At 34.8% G+C, this 18,427-nt stretch overlaps 3 protein-coding genes across 4 annotated transcripts; 1 reads left to right on the forward strand and 2 right to left on the reverse strand.

Moving 5' to 3' along the window:
• Nucleotides 1–78: 78 nt before the first annotated feature.
• LOC105142762 (purple acid phosphatase 2-like) lies at nucleotides 79–3,653 on the reverse strand. Of its 2 annotated transcripts, XM_011050547.1 has the most exons (8): nucleotides 3,316–3,648; nucleotides 3,030–3,230; nucleotides 2,844–2,955; nucleotides 2,482–2,711; nucleotides 2,209–2,347; nucleotides 1,607–1,827; nucleotides 634–755; nucleotides 79–536 (listed from the first exon to the last, which is right to left on the reverse strand). In XM_011050547.1, exons 1-8 carry the CDS (start codon nucleotides 3,493–3,495, stop codon nucleotides 338–340), a joined length of 1,404 nt encoding a protein of 467 aa, XP_011048849.1. In that variant the 5' UTR covers nucleotides 3,496–3,648; the 3' UTR covers nucleotides 79–337. The 2 variants fall into 2 exon arrangements, with proteins under 2 accessions (XP_011048849.1, XP_011048850.1); XM_011050548.1 differs by lacking the exon at nucleotides 79–536 and having other exon boundaries at nucleotides 730–808; nucleotides 3,316–3,653.
• A 5,361-nt stretch (nucleotides 3,654–9,014) lies between these two features.
• Nucleotides 9,015–12,054, forward strand: LOC105142780 (protein NRT1/ PTR FAMILY 8.2-like). The gene is made up of 5 exons (XM_011050569.1): nucleotides 9,015–9,110; nucleotides 9,205–9,313; nucleotides 9,498–9,715; nucleotides 9,895–10,454; nucleotides 11,052–12,054. Exons 1-5 carry the CDS (start codon nucleotides 9,015–9,017, stop codon nucleotides 11,905–11,907), a joined length of 1,839 nt encoding a protein of 612 aa, XP_011048871.1. The 3' UTR covers nucleotides 11,908–12,054.
• Nucleotides 12,055–15,288: 3,234 nt separating this feature from the next.
• On the reverse strand, nucleotides 15,289–18,184 carry LOC105142764 (protein WALLS ARE THIN 1-like). The gene is made up of 6 exons (XM_011050549.1): nucleotides 17,902–18,184; nucleotides 17,739–17,801; nucleotides 17,513–17,629; nucleotides 16,958–17,363; nucleotides 16,144–16,295; nucleotides 15,289–15,814 (listed from the first exon to the last, which is right to left on the reverse strand). The coding sequence occupies exons 1-6, from the start codon at nucleotides 18,123–18,125 to the stop codon at nucleotides 15,622–15,624; spliced, it is 1,155 nt and encodes a 384-aa protein (XP_011048851.1). The 5' UTR covers nucleotides 18,126–18,184; the 3' UTR covers nucleotides 15,289–15,621.
• Between the last annotated feature and the right edge of the window lie 243 nt (nucleotides 18,185–18,427).

The raw sequence follows: 18,427 nt of genomic DNA on the forward strand, positions 1-18,427 counted from the left end.
TCACAAAGCCAAACAGAGCCTAGCCTGGCACATGCTTTTCACTTAAGGTTTGCAGGTCAGGCCATTGATTCAAATTGCTTAGAACAAGGAGAAGCCTTAAAATCAAAAGAGTGAAATGGTTCAATGTCAAGATTTTGTTCAATGAGAAATTGCAGCAGGCACTGTTTTGAAGGAAACATGGTCACAAAACAACTGAGATATACACCGAGTACATGTTATCTGCAAGATTGCACATATCACACAAGATTTTGAATTATCTGGAGAAGACTTCTCACATATTCCGAATGAAACTGGTACACTACACATGCGCCTTCCCAGCTCTTGGAATAGGATCTCATCATAACGCAGCCACGGATGAAGCTCTCAGGGGGTTCCAAAATCTATTGTGGAGCCATACGGAATCGGCTTCTACAGCATACCCATCTTGATTACGATGCCAGCCGAAATATGCATGGGTCCTGTTCTTTATATCAAGAATGCCATGACCAAAACTAGGTTCACGAAAAGCTGAGTAGCTTGGCTGCGGCTCTGTCATGCTGCATGATGTAAAAATGAGATTACTGTTGGCAGCTTAATTTAAAACTAACTATATACAAGCTAACCATTCATGAAACACAAATAATCAGCAACTACCTGGTCACTAATCCTTCTAGGTTTCCTCCATCTCCAATGGTTATGTAAATGGGGGCAGATTGATCTCTTATGGGAGTGCACAAACCGTTCACAATGTTGTATGCAACATTTGATATACGTTCCTGCAATGCAAAACAATTCAAACGATGTTGTATGCAACATTTGATATAAGTTCCTGCAATGCAAAACAATTCAAATGCTGTCGAGTGTAATAAACATGCAATAATTCAATGCATTTTTCCCTTTTCCATTGACTTAAAGCTCTTCTGAACAGAACTATTTACTCAAAAATTATTGATGTTGTCTCCCATTTATCTAGTTTACTAGTCTTGTGTCCGCATAAATAGCAGCAATTGCACCACAAACTTTAAAGAGGCCTCCATCCCCTTAACAACATTCTAAAACTATCTTAAATAATAGAAACTTTGAGATTTATGCTTGTTCTGTGTCATCCAACAGGAAGACTTTCTATAAAGTAAAATTCGAAAAATGTGTTCACATAAAAAGCCAACAGACTTGATGCTATATCACCCTATGCCTGTGTGACTCTCACTTATTTGGGATAGGGTATCTCTTGTGGCAAAATTGCCAGAGGTAGCAGAAACAACATCTAGCGCATGAGCCATGTAGAACAAGTTCTTCATGTAAAGAGAACTTAACAAGTGAGTGATTGATCTTTTGATGGCAGGGGTTCATGCTGTCTGCCAATAGAGACAAACAATAATGGGATACCTGCATATCTTCATGAATCTTTAATTTCAGTAACTAGTACACAGAATCTATCGACTCCAAATCAAACATAGGGGGTGGACAAAGAGACCACAAGTAACATGGCAAAACATAGAAAGTTAAAGAATTAGGCATGTGTATTATTCAACATGTCACAGTGGTTTGAAAGGGAAACCTTTTTATACCAATTCAAGATGCTATTAACAGAGAAAATATCATAAATGGAGAATGTGCATGCACTTACAGATCGCTCATAAGCATGAACATGGCCGGCAAAAACAACATCAACTTTGAACTTCACAAACCATGGCTCATACATTACTCTCATGGTTTCCCCTTCCATATAATGATGAGCATAACTGTTATACATTGGACAGTGCATAAGAACAATAAGCCATGGTGTCGCAGTCCTGTTTACTTTAGGCAGCTCCGTTTCTAGCCATTTGTATTGAGGAGTGTATTTTCCTGCAAAATGTCAACTTTAAGTAGTGCTCTACTTTGAGATTCTTCCCAAATCAAGTCTTTGACACAAATTCAAGCAAACGTAGCACTATGGCAGTGATGTCTATCAGGAACAGTTCAATAGTCATTTCATGGCAGGAAATTATGCTCAATAACGTTTTGATTGGTTTTGACATAGAAGGCACTTCTTCACCAATTCTGATTCAGTGCAACAAGATAATGAACATATAAAATGAAAATGATAGAACGAATCACAATATTGTCTAGTACTGCAGTTGCGGAAATAAATTAGATTATCGATCATGGCCGATCATTATCGTTCATGTATTCTCATTATCTCTTTAATAGAGTACCAAAAAGTACTAAGAGTGAAAGAAAACCTACCATAAGCTGAGTAAGAGGACAAGACAATGACGTATGTTGAAGCTCTCTTGATGGAGTACCACATAGGAGATGTGCTCCCTGATGCTCTATATGGGACATGATAACGGTGGGTATAAGGCTTAAATGGTTTCCTTTCACCCTGCAACAGCATTACCAATGTTTGATCAAGAAAATCGTGGTTAAGATCTCAGAGAAACACAAAATATAAGCAACATCTTAATTAATTGAAAACACTGGGATAAAAAGCGAAATAAGAATAATTAAGATGCATACAATTTCAGGAACAAAGTCAATTTCATGATTCCCTGCAGTCCAAATCCAAGGTTGATAAGCCGCACTTCTCTCTATGAACCTTCCCCAAGTATCCCACCTCGAGTTGTCATGAAATGGATAATCATCTGCATAAGACAGATCCCCCACAAACAACAATGTCTGTCCCTTTGTTGGATTTAACTCATAGTGGGTAACTGTCCTGTTTGAATCATGAGTTTGACCAAGATCCCCTGCTCAAGATGTTAGATCAAGTGATATGAAGATACAATCTTACGGAAACATTGATACAAGTATAAATTACTCTAACAAAATCGTTTTCTTGAAATCGAGAATAAAAATGAATAAATAAATATGAACTATACCTATGAGACCAAATGTGTATGGGACATCAGGGCCAGGTCTAGGAGGAGTGATAAACCAGAATTGTCTTGTTGTGTTTCCAATTCCAACCTCATAGTAATATTTGGTATCAAACTGCAATCATAATAAAACTGAATTACAAATCATAATCTTACTTCCTGAGTGAAAACTTTGAGCATATTGCATACCTCCAAATCCTTAATGGTGCAGTGGTGAATATACCCAGAAGTGTAATTGAAATATCTGTACTTCAAAATAAAGCCATCTGCTGAATTTTTTAGCTCACTATTTTCAGCCCAGTAAAGCACTGTCTTTGAACCAGGCTCATCTGGTGTAACCCAAGACACAATGACACCCTTCCCCTCATGGTCTCCTTGTGTTATATGAACCTTTGGTCATTACACAAAAATGAAAAACACAACACCATGGTATAGCAAGTAGTAAAATTCAGAATCTGAAAGAAGCAGTACTCACCTGTTGAGGAGCATTATAGCCAGGAGGGACTCTAAACACATCACTGTCTAATGGCATATCAAGAGATAAATCATCATTTCTTACATAACTGCTTGTTATTCCTCCATTAACAATCTCCGCAAAACCCAATATCAATCCCACCAAAAAAATCCCAACAAAAGAGTCCCATCTCACTTCCATCTCTACTCTAGCCGATCAACTTTCAATTTACAGGGAATGATAAAACTCTTAAAGTCTTGTACCATGGCAGAGGAGCTGGGTTTTTTCTTTTTTTGGTGATGCTATAATAAATGACGCGAGGAATATCCATCCCTTGATACGGATATTTAAGAGAGAGTAAGCCAGACGTGGCACTTTTCAGACATTTAAGCCTCAACCTCGTTGTCTTCTGTGATGTTGAGAGTAAAAATTTCAAAGTACTTTCCTGTTTAATTTTAAGATTAGATGAGATGAAAGTAGAAGTTAACGGACACGTTATCAGTCAAAGAGGCCACGTGCAACTCATTTGCCAACGCGTCTCTTAATCATTTGTCACTATGGAATAAAAAGATGAACTGCATGTTTGATAAAGTGTTTTTATTCATTAAAATATTATTTTTTAAAATATATTTTATTTTTTCAAACTTATTTTTCATATCATATTTTATGATATAAAACTATTTAAAAAATTAATTTTAAATACAAAAATTTAATTATTTTGAAAACATTATTTTTGCATTAAAAAAATAAAAATACTTTAGTGTGATGGAAATTATTTTTTAAAGTTTTTATTTTAAAATAATATTTTTTTATTTTTTAAAATTTATTTTTAATATTAACACAACAAAATAAATTAATAAAAAATAAAAAGGTCGTTAGACTGCAGTAATAAATACTACAAAAAAAACAGTAAAGAAAATACAAGATAAGAGAGGAAAAATTATACTTAATATGTATAAGATAAAATAATAATTTTTGTATCTTATATCAATAAATCATTAAAAAATATATAAAAAATATGTTTTATACTTTATCTATATTACCATTAAATTATATTTAATCTCTAAATACATAGAATTTTGTGAGTAAAGAGAGCATTTTAAGAAATTGATTGAAAAAAAAAAAACAAGAATAAGAGAGATGTACCTAGATAAAAGGAGTACTTTTGATTGAGAGGAAAGGAATGACCATCGTTGTTTTCCAATTTAAAGAAGGTAGGGTTCTTTGCTTGGAAAAAAATAACGAACAAATCTGGAATGAAGTGTTTTTTGCAGGTATATTTTCAAGAAAAAAAATAATATTTGTACCTTAGATGATATATCCCCCATATCTTTTATATTTTAAAATAATATAAATTTATTTTTATATCTTTGATTTCTATTACTAAAAATTTACTGATGATATGGAAAAAAAATCTAAAGTTAATTATATTGGTTATTTGTTTAAAGAATTATTCCAGAAACACAAGATGTAATTAAAGCCCTACAACACAATAAAAACATGATTAAAAAAAATAGCATAAACAATAATTTAATAGATTGTTTAGTAACACTTATCTATTAAAATAAATTTTTATTGTTTTTAATGATTAATTTTATACATTTTTTTTTTATAAATCATCTTACGAAGCAAATGGAATGGCTATAAACAACCTCTAAAGGTAAAATTAATATCACTTTATTTAATTGCATTTCTAAATAATATTTATAAAATTTAAGTAAAATGAGACTCAAAATCTTTCTAAAAAAATATAAAAAAAACCAAAAAAACAGCAAAAACTAAAGGGAAAATAAATTTAAAACAATATAGAAGAAGGTAAATAAGTTGTTGTTCAGTATGAAAAACATCTCTTGTTTAACTGATTTTATTTTAATTTTTAAAATTTAAATTTAAATTTACTTAGTATTAATTATGATAATTATCAAAATTAATTATTATCATTCTAACTTAATTACATATTATAAAACAAATAGTAAATTACACTACCTTAATTAAAATTGACTCTAGCATCCTATAATTTTTATCATTCTCTCACTTTGCAACCAAATTTTTAAATATCACAGCTTATAATAATTTAGGTCAAAACAAATTTAAAAAACCAATAAAAAATAATAATATCCCCACATATATTACTGTCATTCTCACAGTCAAGCAGCCTCATTTTCTCGAAATCCACAACCCATAACAACAATCATGCTCTCATAACAGCAGACCCGGAAACCATCTCTCAAGATATTCGACCTTCATAGCAGTTAGACAAAAATTAAAAATCTCGACTTTTCTTTTCATCAAAATCGCCATCAAAAGACCAGACCCTGCTCGAACCATTCCAGAACATGAACCAGAGAAGAATAGAAAAGCAAAGTCATCATTTCATTTCTTGGTCTCAGCGAGAGAGAGAGAGAGATTATTGGTGGGGGTGTATGTGTATATATGTAAGATCTCCCTCTCTCGATCCATGCAGAACATGTAACGAACCCTTTTCTCTTCTATCCATCGTTTTTGTCTCTCCATACTTTTAACTCTTTTTTTTTAGATTAATGTGGATGGCCGGGTCAGTTTGCGCGCACCACGACTAATCCCACGAGCCCTAAAGTTAACGACCATGTAACCGCTAGTGGCCATCATATGAACAACCAAGGACTCGAACCTGAGACCATAAAGGAAGCAAACTTCTTAATCCCAAGTCCTTACCATTTGACCACCACCTTTAATCTCAAGTACTTATCACTTTACCACCACCTAAATAATTACTTTTAACTCTTTTTGTTTCCTTGGGTATGGGTTCGTAGCTTATAATTTGAGAGCTTTTAACTCTTTCTTGCTTACTTAGGTATGGGTTCGTAGCTTATAATTTGAGAGCTTGTAATATTTTCCTAATAAAAAACAAATCTTTAAGTACCAAGGCCAGTTGATACACTTGGAGCTTACACTTAATAAACCAACAAAATAAAAAAAAATCCCTTCACTTGAGAGAATCTTTTTTCCTGTTAGCTTTTCTGCTAAAGCGTTTTCAGAGCTAATTGTGTCCATTACCGAAGATAGTGTTCCAACTTTCAATTGTTCTATGACCAAAATCTCTTTCCATTAATGTTAGACAAAAACTCACAATCTTCGAGGAAGAACACCACGCCGAAGCAGTAACTACATCAATTCTAGGTACACCACCATGCCAAAATTCAAAAATAGTTATTCTTTTTTTTTTTCAAGAATATTTTTAAATTTTTTTGAATTTTTTTTTTAATTTTAAATTAATATGTTTTTAGTGTTTTTAAATTATTTTAATGTGTTAATATTAAAAATAATTTTTAAAAAATAAAAAAATTATTAATATGTATAATAATATAAAAAATTATTTTAAAAGCTAATGAGTCGTGGCAGTCAATTCACTGTTGGTTTCTCTCTGCCATCTGATCTTAATAGAGTTATCCTTAATTCGCTTTGGGTCGCCTCATGATCTCCACCTCCTCATGAAATCAAGCCCACAATGTCACCCCCGCCACTACCTCCACCAACAGTAAAAACTAAAATCATTTGAGGGTCAACGGAAATTATACAATAATCTGGTTTTGAAAGTGCTTGCTGAGTGTTCAACTTGTCGAGTCCAAAACTGATCAAGCTGTGAAATTGTTGGTTAAGTTCAAGGACACGGTGAGTAAAAACGATGATCAAGTTGAGCAGGTTGCTTTCTACTTCGCAGAAGGATTATGCGTGAGAGTTATCGTAGTAGAGCTTGATGTCTAGAAAATTTTAGATCAGACAACAAGTGAAATTTTGATTCAGGGGGCAGCTGGATGTGTAGGAGAAGGGAAGAAGATGGAAAATAACAGGGCTACGGCTTTCTAATTTTTTTTATTTTTTATTTTTCGCTTTTTGTGTATACTGTACTGTGTCTTTTCCGTCATTATTTTAAATATAATATAATAACAATTTTGGAAATAAATATATTCAGATTTGAAATTGAAAAGTGTAATATTTAAAAATTTTGTTAAAAAATAAAAAAATAACCAAATTATAAAATGCTTATAATAATTTATTCTAAAACATATAAAAAAGTCTAAATGTTTCTTTCTTAAAAACCTAACATACTTAGAAAATAAAATTATTTAAGAAATGAAGAGATTATTATTCACAATAGTTATTCCTGTGCTAACTAACAACTAGATTGATAAAAATTTATTTTTTTATAGGTTTAAAATATTATTTTACAACAAATACAAATTTAAAATATATTATGGGATAAAAATTTATTTTACAAAAAACTCCAAGCCTCTGACTCAAAAATATAACTCGAGCTAAGTAAGCACTTACATGTAACTTAAACACAAAGCCCACTTCCTGCATCCCCTCCATTGAAAACTTTGATGTCTTACAACCCTATTTTGAACTTAATTTTCCATCATGAAACTTATAAAAAAATCTTATATTTTTTTTAATACAGAGGGTTTAAGTTTTACCGAACATGTCAATTAAATATTTTTTTAAATTAATTTTTATCCACCCATAATTTATTTTAATTATCCTTATATTAAAGAATTTTGATAAAGGAATAGTTAATCTCTAACAAAATTTTAATTTTAAAAATAAATAGATTTTATTTTTATTTTTATTTTGTTATCAAATACTATAATTAATCATGTTTTAAAATAAATTTCTAAAAATTCAATCATTTTAGTTAAACATACTTTTGTTCAACTCCTACACTAACAAAACACGGCCTTGATCTTGTAACGAAGACAGATCGTGTGTACACAAGGGCATGGTTTGGGTTTATTGCTGGTTGTTATCCGAGTCAAGATAACCCGTTTTCTCCTGCTGAAAGCCTGAAACCCGTTAGAGGTTGAAGATAAAGACATCACAATTCGTTTTAGTCACTATTGTTTGTTTCTTATACAATTTAACTCCTAGCTATCAAGTCTTGATTTTTAACTTGATCCTGAGTTTGAGATATCTTCAAAGTGTCAGTTGGCCCCAAATTTTATTCCCACGGTTAGATCTTTTCTTTTTATTCCAAAACGGTATTAATTTCATAAAATTTCATGGAAAATTGGCCATCGCATCTTCACCCACAGTAGGTGTCATGAGTAATCGAGCCAATGTCAATGAAGTACAAAAATAAAAACGTAATTCCTGAAATGTAAAACCTGTTTCAATCAAAGTTTATGTTTAGAATTTCAATATTTGATCTTGTTCTCATTTTGGTCCAAGCATCATCTTTGTTGTTCGCAAAAGGATCCTAAACTAGTGGAGGAATTTTTAAGAGACGTGGTGGCTCCACCAGCGGTCCCGTTTTCCGGTGACAGTAGGTGCAACAACTTCGACAGCTCTTGAACAGACAAGATTTTTATCTGAAAGGTAGGGCGGCAATATGAATAGTTCCAAGAATATGGTGCACATATATCTACTCTTTTTTGCCAGTTTCGTAAGTTCAGGAACAAATCATTGCAAAGCCGGCAAAATGCCTCCAAACACAAATCTGAAAAGAGGTTCAAAAAATAACATTTCAATGCACATCAGGACATTATTAAAGATATGAGACCAAACGTGAGCAAGTGGACTTGGCTTTCATGACGACAAGTCCCCAGCTGTGATAAGCACTGTCACTTATTATATGAACTCTAAATTTCGATACCCCGCTCAATACATTGACTTTAAAGCTAACTGCAGAGAGCATAGATTCAACTACGTACTGGAATTGGAATCTTTATCCGTCTTTCAAAATGCAGAGAATTGGACTGGTTGGCGATGAACGTTTTGATCAGTCTTTTATGCAACCATCATTAGAGAAATTCCCACAAGAGGAGCTCCATCAAACAGTTATGGTAATTATGGTTGAAATTTCAGTTGTTTTTTGGTACACGCCTGCTTAGTTCTCTTTACTAACATGAAATCTGGGAGATGATTTTTCAGGAAGAAAGCATGGCAACGACTTTGGTAAGCAATGGTTGTGTTGATATTCGAGGAAGAATTGCAGACAAGAGAACTACTGGAGGATGGAAAGCTGCTCCTTTTATTATAGGTTCTTAATTAAACCAGCACTTGCAAATTTGTCAATGGCTTCAGGAATAACAGAGGCTAATGTCTTTTCAAGTTTATGGTTTTTGTTTTGCCTGCCGTTTGGTGCAGCTTATGCATGTTCCCTCTTCTTCAATTTGGCTTCTTGGCCAATAGAGGCTGATATTTTTTCCTTTCGGTGCTTCCAGTGAATGAAGTTGCTGAGAGGTTAGCATTTTATGCTATAGCTGTGAACATGGTAGCTTACTTGGTTTTTCAAATGCATCAGTCACTTCCAGATGCTGCAACTCATGTGACTGACTGGATAGGAGCTGCTTTTGTCCTTACACTTTTCGGAGCGTTTTGTGCCGATGCTTACCTGGGCCGATTCAAGACCATCATTATTTTCTCTTGCATCTATGCAGTGGTAAGAAATCAGGATCCCCCCCCTTTCATTTCCTTTCTACATGGCCTATGATCAAGCTAGAACAAGCGTCTCTGGTCTCCATAATGTTCAATAGGGATTCTTATAGCCAAAATTTGTTGAGAAATAAGATTGGCCTAAATTTTTTGTTCGACCAAATTGTGTTTTGGTCTTGATTGCAGGGAATGGTATTATTGACGCTCTCAGCTTCTATAGACAGCTTACGTCCACCACAATGCAAGGTAAGGCCATGTCCAAAAGCAACCGGTGGCCAGACATGGTTCTTGTATGGTGCACTGGCCCTTATAGCCCTTGGTACCGGCGGTATCAAACCATGCGTCTCAACTTTTGGTGCTGACCAATTCGATGAGGCAGATATTAAAGAAGTGCCAAAGAAATATGCATTCTTCAATTGGTTCTTCCTGGCTATAAATATGGGGGCGATGTTTGGTATAACCGTATTTGTATATATACAAGATAATAAGGGATGGGCTTGGGGTTTTGGGCTACCTACAGGGGCCATGGTTATTTCCATCGTCATTTTAGTAGCTGGCATTCCTTTTTATCGTTTCCAAGAACCCATGGGGAGCCCTTTCACCAGGTTTGTTCAGGTCATGTGGACTTCTGTAAGGAATCATTTGCATGGAGTTCAGGTGGGACATCAAACGGAGCTTTACGAGGTTAATACCAATGAATCTGATATTAAGGGCGCCCAAAAGCTGTCTCACACCATACAATACAGGTAAGTCTATTTACCCAACGTAGTATTTCCCCTCCCTGAAATGCAGTTGGTATTTTATATATATATATATATATATATAAAAGTCTGCCTTGTTTGTATGTTTTAAAAATATTTTTAAAAAAAATTGATTTTTTAATTTTTTATTTACTTCAAATTGATTTATTTTTTTATGTTTTTAGATTATTTTAATATATTGATGTAAAAATTAATTTTTTTAAAATAAAAAAAAGTATTATTTACATACATTTTCAAATAAAAAACACTTTAAAAACAATTATTATCCTATTACCAAACACCTCCTTAGTCTACAGTCTACCAAGGCTAGCTAGTCCTTACCACGATATTCTTGCTTTATTTTTTTATTTAAAAAAAAAACATTTGACATTAATGAAATTTAATTCAATCCTTTAAGAACGTCTTAACTATTAATGTTCTTGATTTCCAAATAAAAGGTCTCAGGTTTAATTATCTTTCATGAGCCTATTGCTTGATCACGATTTCATTCATTCTACAATATATATGTATATATCGAGTGACTTGTGTGTGCCTCTGTGTGTGTGTGTGTGTTAATCGAGTGACTTGTAAATCTTGGCGCAGTTTCTTGGACAAGGCAGCAGTTGTGACAGATCCTGAGGCCGACACAAGGAACCGTTGGAGACTTTGCACAGTAACACAAGTAGAGGAATTCAAGTCCTTTATAAGAATCCTCCCAGTATGGGCATCCACAATTGCACTCTCCATATCCTTTGCTCAGCTCTCAACCTTCTTCATCAGCCAAGCAAGCATCATGGACCGAAAACTCGGCTCCAACTTCATAATTCCAGCAGGTTCTGTCCCCATCTTCAGCGTCATCAATGCCCTCATTCTTGTCCCCATCTACGAAAAAGTGATAGTCCCTATCCTCCGTAAACGCACAGGCCACTCCCGCGGCATCACATCTTTGCAACGTATTGGAGTTGGTTTGTTCATTTCAATATTTGCTGTAGCTTCTGCTGCATTGGTAGAAAAAAAGAGACGCCACAGCCCTAACCCTTCAGACATGAGTGTGTTTTGGTTGTTTCCACAGTTCTTTCTAATAGGCAGTGCAGAAGTTTTCTCCTACGTAGGACAGCTAGAGTTTTTCTACGATGAAGCAACCGGTGGGACAAGAAGTATTAGTAGTGCAATGTTTCTTAGTGAAATTGGGATTGGAAGTTGGTTAAGTACTGCAATAGTTAAGATCACTGAAAGAGCAACTGGCGGAGAAGAAAAAGGGTGGTTAAGGAATAATCTTAATTTAAGCAAGCTTGATTATTTCTACTGGGTGTTAACCTCGATTAATGCAGTTAATTTGGCAGTTTATGTGTGGATTGCTGTTCTTTATAAGGGTAGGGGTGGTGCAGCTAGGAGTGTGAGAAGTGAAAGTGTGTTTGAAATGGGTGACGGTGCTTTGCTGGAGAAAGAGGATGATTAAGGTGAAAAATTCTGAAGTGTGGCCTTTTAGAACAATTGCATTTGCTTGATTTGATTCCTAATTTCGATGTCTGCTGTTTGATTTAATCGTGTATGTTTGAAGACATTACTTTTTTTCACTTTAATGTAATATTTTATTTATAGTCTATTTTCGAACTGAAATTTTAGTGTTTGTTTATTAACGCAGTGAACTTTGTGACTGCGATAGCGTTGATAGTTAAAATATAAAAAATAATATTTTTATTACATTGTAACTTGTAGAAAACCAAGTTGCTAGTATGATGTTGAGTGAAACTCGAGCAACTCATGATAATGCTATTTGCTGCGATTTAACTTTTGGGATCGAGATTTTCTTTTCTGATCTCAAACAGGGAGACTGATTAGACACGAATTTTATTTAAAGAAGGGAAAAGTTGTCGAGATAATATGGATGCCATTCACATCATGATTAAAAGGGCAATAGAGAATTCTGTTCTGAAAATTAAAAAGAATTGCTTTTGGAAAAGTAATAGGATAACTATGGATACTAATGATTGATTAACCTCTTTAATGATGTGATCTTGGGATCCGTTAATCCTCCCTTAATCTTACCTAGAATTTTGTCAGTTTGCTTGTTTTTAGCCTCGGGTTATAGGAAAGGTCATGTTGTAAAAATGGAGACGGACAGGCACTTCCAGCTGGAGATTGACTAGAAATAGTCTCCGAACACAGGAGTTTCTACTTGACTGGAGCTTCAGAAGAAGGGGTGATCAGGAGCTTATATCAAATTCTATGCTTCGTGGGGAAAAAAATCGAAAATATGTTGATGCCTAACATTATTATATATAGAATCAAGGAAAATTATTTCATGCCTTTCAAAAATCCGAAGGCATGGATCTGGCTTTGAACCGGATGTTTTTCATATTTATTCAAATGTGTAATTCATGGTATGTAATATACTTATAACATCTAGCTCAAAATCAAACATGTTTCAAGTATTACATATGTTGTGAGTAGTTTGATTTAATTTTTAATTTTTTAAAATAAAATAACATTATTCTAAAAAAAAAAAACTTTGAATGAGACAAAACCCAAGTCCATATCATGTTTCGAATGGTCAGGCCACTGAGTTAGCCGGACATGCAGCTTTTATAAATATACATGATATACATGTAATGACCATTTCAATCGGACTAGAGTTGTGGGGGACCGAGGCAGGATGGCTACATGGATCTTCCCGAATCATGGCCGAGTCTCGGGGTCAACTGGAAGTGCCAAACCGCCTGCATACTGGAAAGCTAGAATTTAACTAGGCAAAAAGCAAAGTCAAATTCGACATGGTTGCGAGTCTGAATTGGCTTAAATAATGCTTCTAGCACTTTGGATGTCCTTTCTTTCTTTCTTTTTCCATATTTTCATGTGCTAATGCTGGGGATCTTTACATAGCCAAAAGCTTGAGAGTTATTTTAGAGTCAGCGTGCCTAATGGATTGTGCTGGTAGCCATCAAGGTTGGCTCGAATCAGTGGCATGCATGATATTTATTAAATTGCATCAAATGCTAGGGTTTTTTTTCAATGACACAAAATAAAAAAGGCTACTTCTTTTCGTGCAACTAGATGTTTTTCTAATCTAGTTGTCCCAAAATGCATGTTTATTATAAAAAATAAAAATTGATATACCAATTATCCTAATTTCCTCCTTCAGTTCCTGATTCCTTTCAAAGCTCTTAATTAGCCATGGACGTCTTGCAACCATCATGAATGCATCAGCTTGCCTAGACAAGACTTAAAATATAATTCTAATTGAGGATAAGTTGCGTTTTCAAAGAAGACTGTTATTGGATTGGTTTCAGGTTTGGCGATTATCACAATGATCGTTAATTTTATCTCTATCGATCATTAGACTGCCGATTTTATTTTTTAGTAATTCTCTTATGTCCTATCCTATCTTAAAAAATCATAAAAACTTTGATGAAGGGAAAAGGTATAACAACAATAATAATACATGAAACACAAAAGATTTGATGAGTAAAAAATATTGTAGATATAAATTTTAAATTCACTGTTTTATTCTTTAAAAAATAAGTGTAATGATGATTGTCAAGAGTTATAATGCTTTTAAATAGGTAAGAAAACTATAAATCTATTATAAAACAACTAAAATTCTGCAATTATAAAGAAAATAAAATAAAATTAGAATTAAAGCAATAAATACAAAAAACACTTAGAAAATAATAAAATTGATCCAAACAACAACTTGTGTGTCTAATTCAAGAGGACCCAACTATCCAAATAGTGAAGGAGGGGCTTCTCATAAGAAAATTGCTCATAAAATCATGTGAAAAAAACTAAATCTGATCTAATAGTTCATTACAATTAGATCTATTCTTGAGTTTATTAGACTTGTTCCATTGATAATCATAAATATTTATTAAGTAATTCATATAATCTATCAAAATCAAATATATATATATATATATATAATTATGTTAGATACTTGAATACTCATACCGTCAATTTTCATAAACATGGCTGCATCAATCTTGCTTGAGCGATTTTAGTTCTTTCAGACCATAGAACAATTTGCAGCATCAGGCTTCCTGCCAAAAAAGCAAAAGCGTAAACGGTGGTCATGAATACTGAGTTTTTCCTCAACTTTTTTTACGTCAAAGCAGGTGGTCATGATTTATGTGTAGGCTTACGCTAGACAAATTTCCTGATTTATTCGGCATAAATACTTATCCAGCAAACTTCTACCTATTCTCATTGCTTGTCACTCCTTCTGTTGAAGATATCCGTATATAGAATGTCATGAGCCAGAATAGCTAGAGAAACTGTACTTTGCACTCTTAGTCAAGGAGAAGTTAAATAGTTCATCTGATTTTAAGGGAGCCAGAGCTGATTCAACTCATGCAAGCTTCTAGGTTTTTGGAGTCTTGTGTTTGTGCTTAATTGCTTGAATCCAAGTGTAAATTACTGAAATTCGGTTTCCATATGGCCGAGAAACGTCCATATTCCAAATAAAGCCCTTTACCATGTCTCAACTCAAAAAAGATTGATTAAAATCACCACTGATCAAAAGTGGAAAAGTAGTGAAGACTCGGCATGCAAATTCCGCACTCAGTTCTCTCACGTCAATTCTCGTACCCCCTTGTGGAACATGCTGAATTATATTCTTCATTGTCCTGTATGGAGACTAGAGGTTAAAGGGCCTCATCCCTAAATAATGTTCTTGATATTTTACATGTATATCTTTCTCTATATACACACCATCATGATCAAATAAAATGATCAGTACTTGCGACCAATGTTATTGTTGATATGGGCAACGTTATGATGGCAATATGAATATCAGCGTGCTTGTAAACTGAAAATGGCAATCAAAATTAGTAGAGCGGTGTCAAGTCCATGATGTCCTTGGAGCATTAGCCTTTCATAATCTTCATATCTTCTTAATTTCGTAAAGCAAACCATGATTTTAACTTACAAAGAAAGCATAGGGGATTTCAGGTCTCGAGGGCCGCATTAGTGATGACAACCATCCAATTTATCCCCTCAAAATCTTACCTATCTCGACCTCCTACTAACATGAAAGGACAGGACATGACAAAAATTTTAAAAGAACGCCTCCATACACACACAAGCCATCTTAATTAATAGAGTGGTGCCATTTTTTTTTTATGGGATCTTGGCTCTCCAGCCAACTGTGTAGTCAAGAGTCAGGGGGTCTTGCCAGTCAAACATTTTCTGTTGACGAAGGGAGCAGTGGCTGAGTGAGGGAAGTCTTGATGTGGGTTTGAGCCCTGCTGATTCCATGCTCAGGAGTGGCCTGAATTGCAGCCTTTTCCAGAGCCAAGAACTTCTTTTCTTCGCTTTTGCCCCATAGGACCAGGTACAATCCTACAATGATCAACACTGCCCCGATGATCCTGTACACACACAATCATTGACTAGTATAAATACACACTCAATGTAATCAAATACTATTCTCTTGTACCCTTAGCACTTGTCTCACCTAACTTTACCCTACTACCCTCGTGACCTTGTCCTTTGAGGTCCGATAAAGTGATAAACAAACAAGAACCCCTTTAAATGGCAAGGATGTTTTGGTCATTAAGGCTAGTCAAAGGTTAGTCAAGATCCCAAATAATATTGTTAATCCTATGGCTGGGGATCGACGTGGAGCCAATAGAATGCATGACTATTGCAGATAAATAGAAGATTTCAAAGATGATAATTAAGTAAAAAAGAAACCCACCCTCCTAAATAGAACTCTTCTCCTAAAGCGATGGAGGCCATGATAGCGACAACAAGGGTCTGTACAGGTTGATAAACAGCCACGAAGACAGGGCCACCTCTGTCAATGCACCATATCTGTACAGCGAAGGCAATCCCTGATGCGACCACTCCCTGCAATTTTCCACCAAAAAAAAAGCTTTTTGCTCATTTCGTTTTCATAACACCCCACCACTCTACATTTTTTTTTCAGTAACTGTGTTCGACAATTTTTTTATTATTAAAAAGTATATTTTCAGAATAATATCTTTTTGCTCATTTCAATAATTACAAATAAAATTATTAATGAATAACGGAGCCAATATTACAAAGCAGGGAAATAAATGGCGTATCAAATAAGATAAAGATGCATGACTGGTTACCAATATGTCCAAAGGCTACAACAAAGTTACCCTTTTATTTCTGATCGAAGATTTGACATGCTTTTAACAGTCTAAAGTACACACTGGACTACTCTTTCAGTTCAATTTGATAAGCCATCTTTTCATCATTTTTTTAAGCAAAAAACAAATTCATTATACCCAAAAGTAAATTAATATTTACGCAGGACAGGATTTCGTATTTAAAAAAAAAGAAATTTTTTTTTATCTAATTATCAAGTGTGACCAGTAATTAAATTCAACCATGACCCTTTCTTTCGGTTGTCATGATTAATGTTCCCTAAAACGAAAACCCAGGAATGCTTAGGTCCAAATTAATTAAATTTGACTAATTTCATGCTGTCTGAATGTATAGGAGACTGAATCTCAAAGAGGAAAAAGGGGTGAGATACTAACTGCGTAGAAAATAGTGAAGAGTTCTCCACCAGAGTGGAAAATCCAAGCCTGTGGATCTCTCTCCATAAAGGCAGCAATAATAATGAACTGAATAAGCCCAAAGAAACAAGTGTAGGAGGTGACGGAGAGCCTAGCAGGGTACTTCTTTAGAACTGGTGCCTGCAACACAAGCCAACCAGACCAGGACAAGCAATGGCCAATGAGGTAGAGGCAACCAAGGGTCCAGTTCTTGGCCTCAGCATCTCCAAGTGAAACAAACATTGGTGTGGGTCTGTTTAGATGTTTAGCTGGGCTGTATACCACTGGACCTGTGTATAGAGTGATCACTGAGGCCCCTGCTACACAGCAGATAGTTCCTAGTACTTTTGCTATTCCATCTTTTCTGTTTATCCTCACTTTCTCTATCCTGCATCATAAAAGAAAATAACACGTTTCAGAAAACGAAAATTATGTGTAAAACGATGCATTGACTCGCTCCGCAGATCATATGTATGTGCATAAAATTACACGCGTGATGCAATAAGAGTCTTAAAGAGAGAGAGGGAGAGGGCTTGCCGGAGTAGAGCTGCCATGAGAAAGGTAATAGCAGGGACAGAGTTTTGGATTGCTGATGCGAAGGTGGGTGAAGTGTTCTCCAGACCCAGCAAGTAGAATCCTTGGTTTGCTGTTATTCTGTTCACATGGGAAACAAGAAGAGAAAATGAACGGTATTGGTCTTTCATTGTTTCTAATTTTTATTTTCATTTTCATTTTAAATTAATTGATATATTTTGAGTCATACCCAACAAGTGCAAGGAAGAAGAACTGAAGGACAAAGTTGAGAGTGAGCGCTGGCCTCTCCTTCCTGATCGGACAAAGAGAAAAGAATAAATACACTTGAACATATATAAAGGATGACCGAAGAGAAAATGAAAGGATTAGATTAATGGATGTTAGAGCAGTACTTTTCTAGAAAATATGCAAAGGGAAGGAGCAGAAGCAAAGCGATGGTGTTCCTATAAACTGGGAAAACAAGCTTGCTAACTCCCATATTTAGGGCAGCCCTGGAGACCACATGGAAACCAGCATAACCAAACTGCAAGGCCAACATGGCCAAGTGCAGTTGGAATCTTTCAGGAACCGAACACCGCATCCTCCTCGAAGAAGCTGAACCGCCAACGTCAGCCATTGTAAACCGAGACTGAAAAAACTAACCCTAAAAGGATAGATTCAAGAAAGAAGTGAAGGGAAGCTGTGGAGAGCAAAGGAGGAGTTGGGGTGGTATAAATAAGCTGGAAGCGAGTGAAAGGAAAGAGTAGGTTATGTCATGTGGAAGGCAGTAGCCCTCAAGGGCCCTAGTATTTTAGAGAAAGGGCCTACATAGGTCCTTAAAAGACGTTATGTCGACTGTTAATAGCCTTCAAATGTTTTCGGTTGTCTCCCACATTCTTTTCTCTTCCGCCACCCTTAGATGACACGACAACCTCTATT

This window comes from Populus euphratica, unplaced genomic scaffold (assembly GCF_000495115.2).
Source record: "Populus euphratica unplaced genomic scaffold, PopEup_1.0 scaffold217.1, whole genome shotgun sequence".
NCBI classification, from domain to species: domain Eukaryota; kingdom Viridiplantae; phylum Streptophyta; class Magnoliopsida; order Malpighiales; family Salicaceae; genus Populus; species Populus euphratica.

What these genes read in the sequence shown, in the direction of transcription:
- LOC105142764 (XM_011050549.1), bottom strand. Translation starts at nt 18,125, where the DNA reads ATGGCTGACGTTGGCGGTTCAGCTTCTTCGAGGAGGATGCGGTGTTCG. An exon ending in TTCTTCCTTGCACTTGTTGG is followed by an intron (nt 17,630 to 17,738) that starts GTATGACTCAAA and finishes CCATGTGAACAG; the next exon opens with AATAACAGCAAACCAAGGAT. An exon ending in TCTTCACTATTTTCTACGCA is followed by an intron (nt 16,296 to 16,957) that starts GTTAGTATCTCA and finishes GGAAAATTGCAG; the next exon opens with GGAGTGGTCGCATCAGGGAT.
- LOC105142780 (XM_011050569.1), top strand. Translation starts at nt 9,015, where the DNA reads ATGCAGAGAATTGGACTGGTTGGCGATGAACGTTTTGATCAGTCTTTT. An exon ending in AGCTGCTCCTTTTATTATAG is followed by an intron (nt 9,314 to 9,497) that starts GTTCTTAATTAA and finishes CGGTGCTTCCAG; the next exon opens with TGAATGAAGTTGCTGAGAGG. An exon ending in TCTCACACCATACAATACAG is followed by an intron (nt 10,455 to 11,051) that starts GTAAGTCTATTT and finishes ATCTTGGCGCAG; the next exon opens with TTTCTTGGACAAGGCAGCAG.
- LOC105142762 (XM_011050547.1), bottom strand. Translation starts at nt 3,495, where the DNA reads ATGGAAGTGAGATGGGACTCTTTTGTTGGGATTTTTTTGGTGGGATTG. An exon ending in ATACACATTTGGTCTCATAG is followed by an intron (nt 2,712 to 2,843) that starts GTATAGTTCATA and finishes CATCTTGAGCAG; the next exon opens with GGGATCTTGGTCAAACTCAT. An exon ending in GTCCTCTTACTCAGCTTATG is followed by an intron (nt 1,828 to 2,208) that starts GTAGGTTTTCTT and finishes GACATTTTGCAG; the next exon opens with GAAAATACACTCCTCAATAC.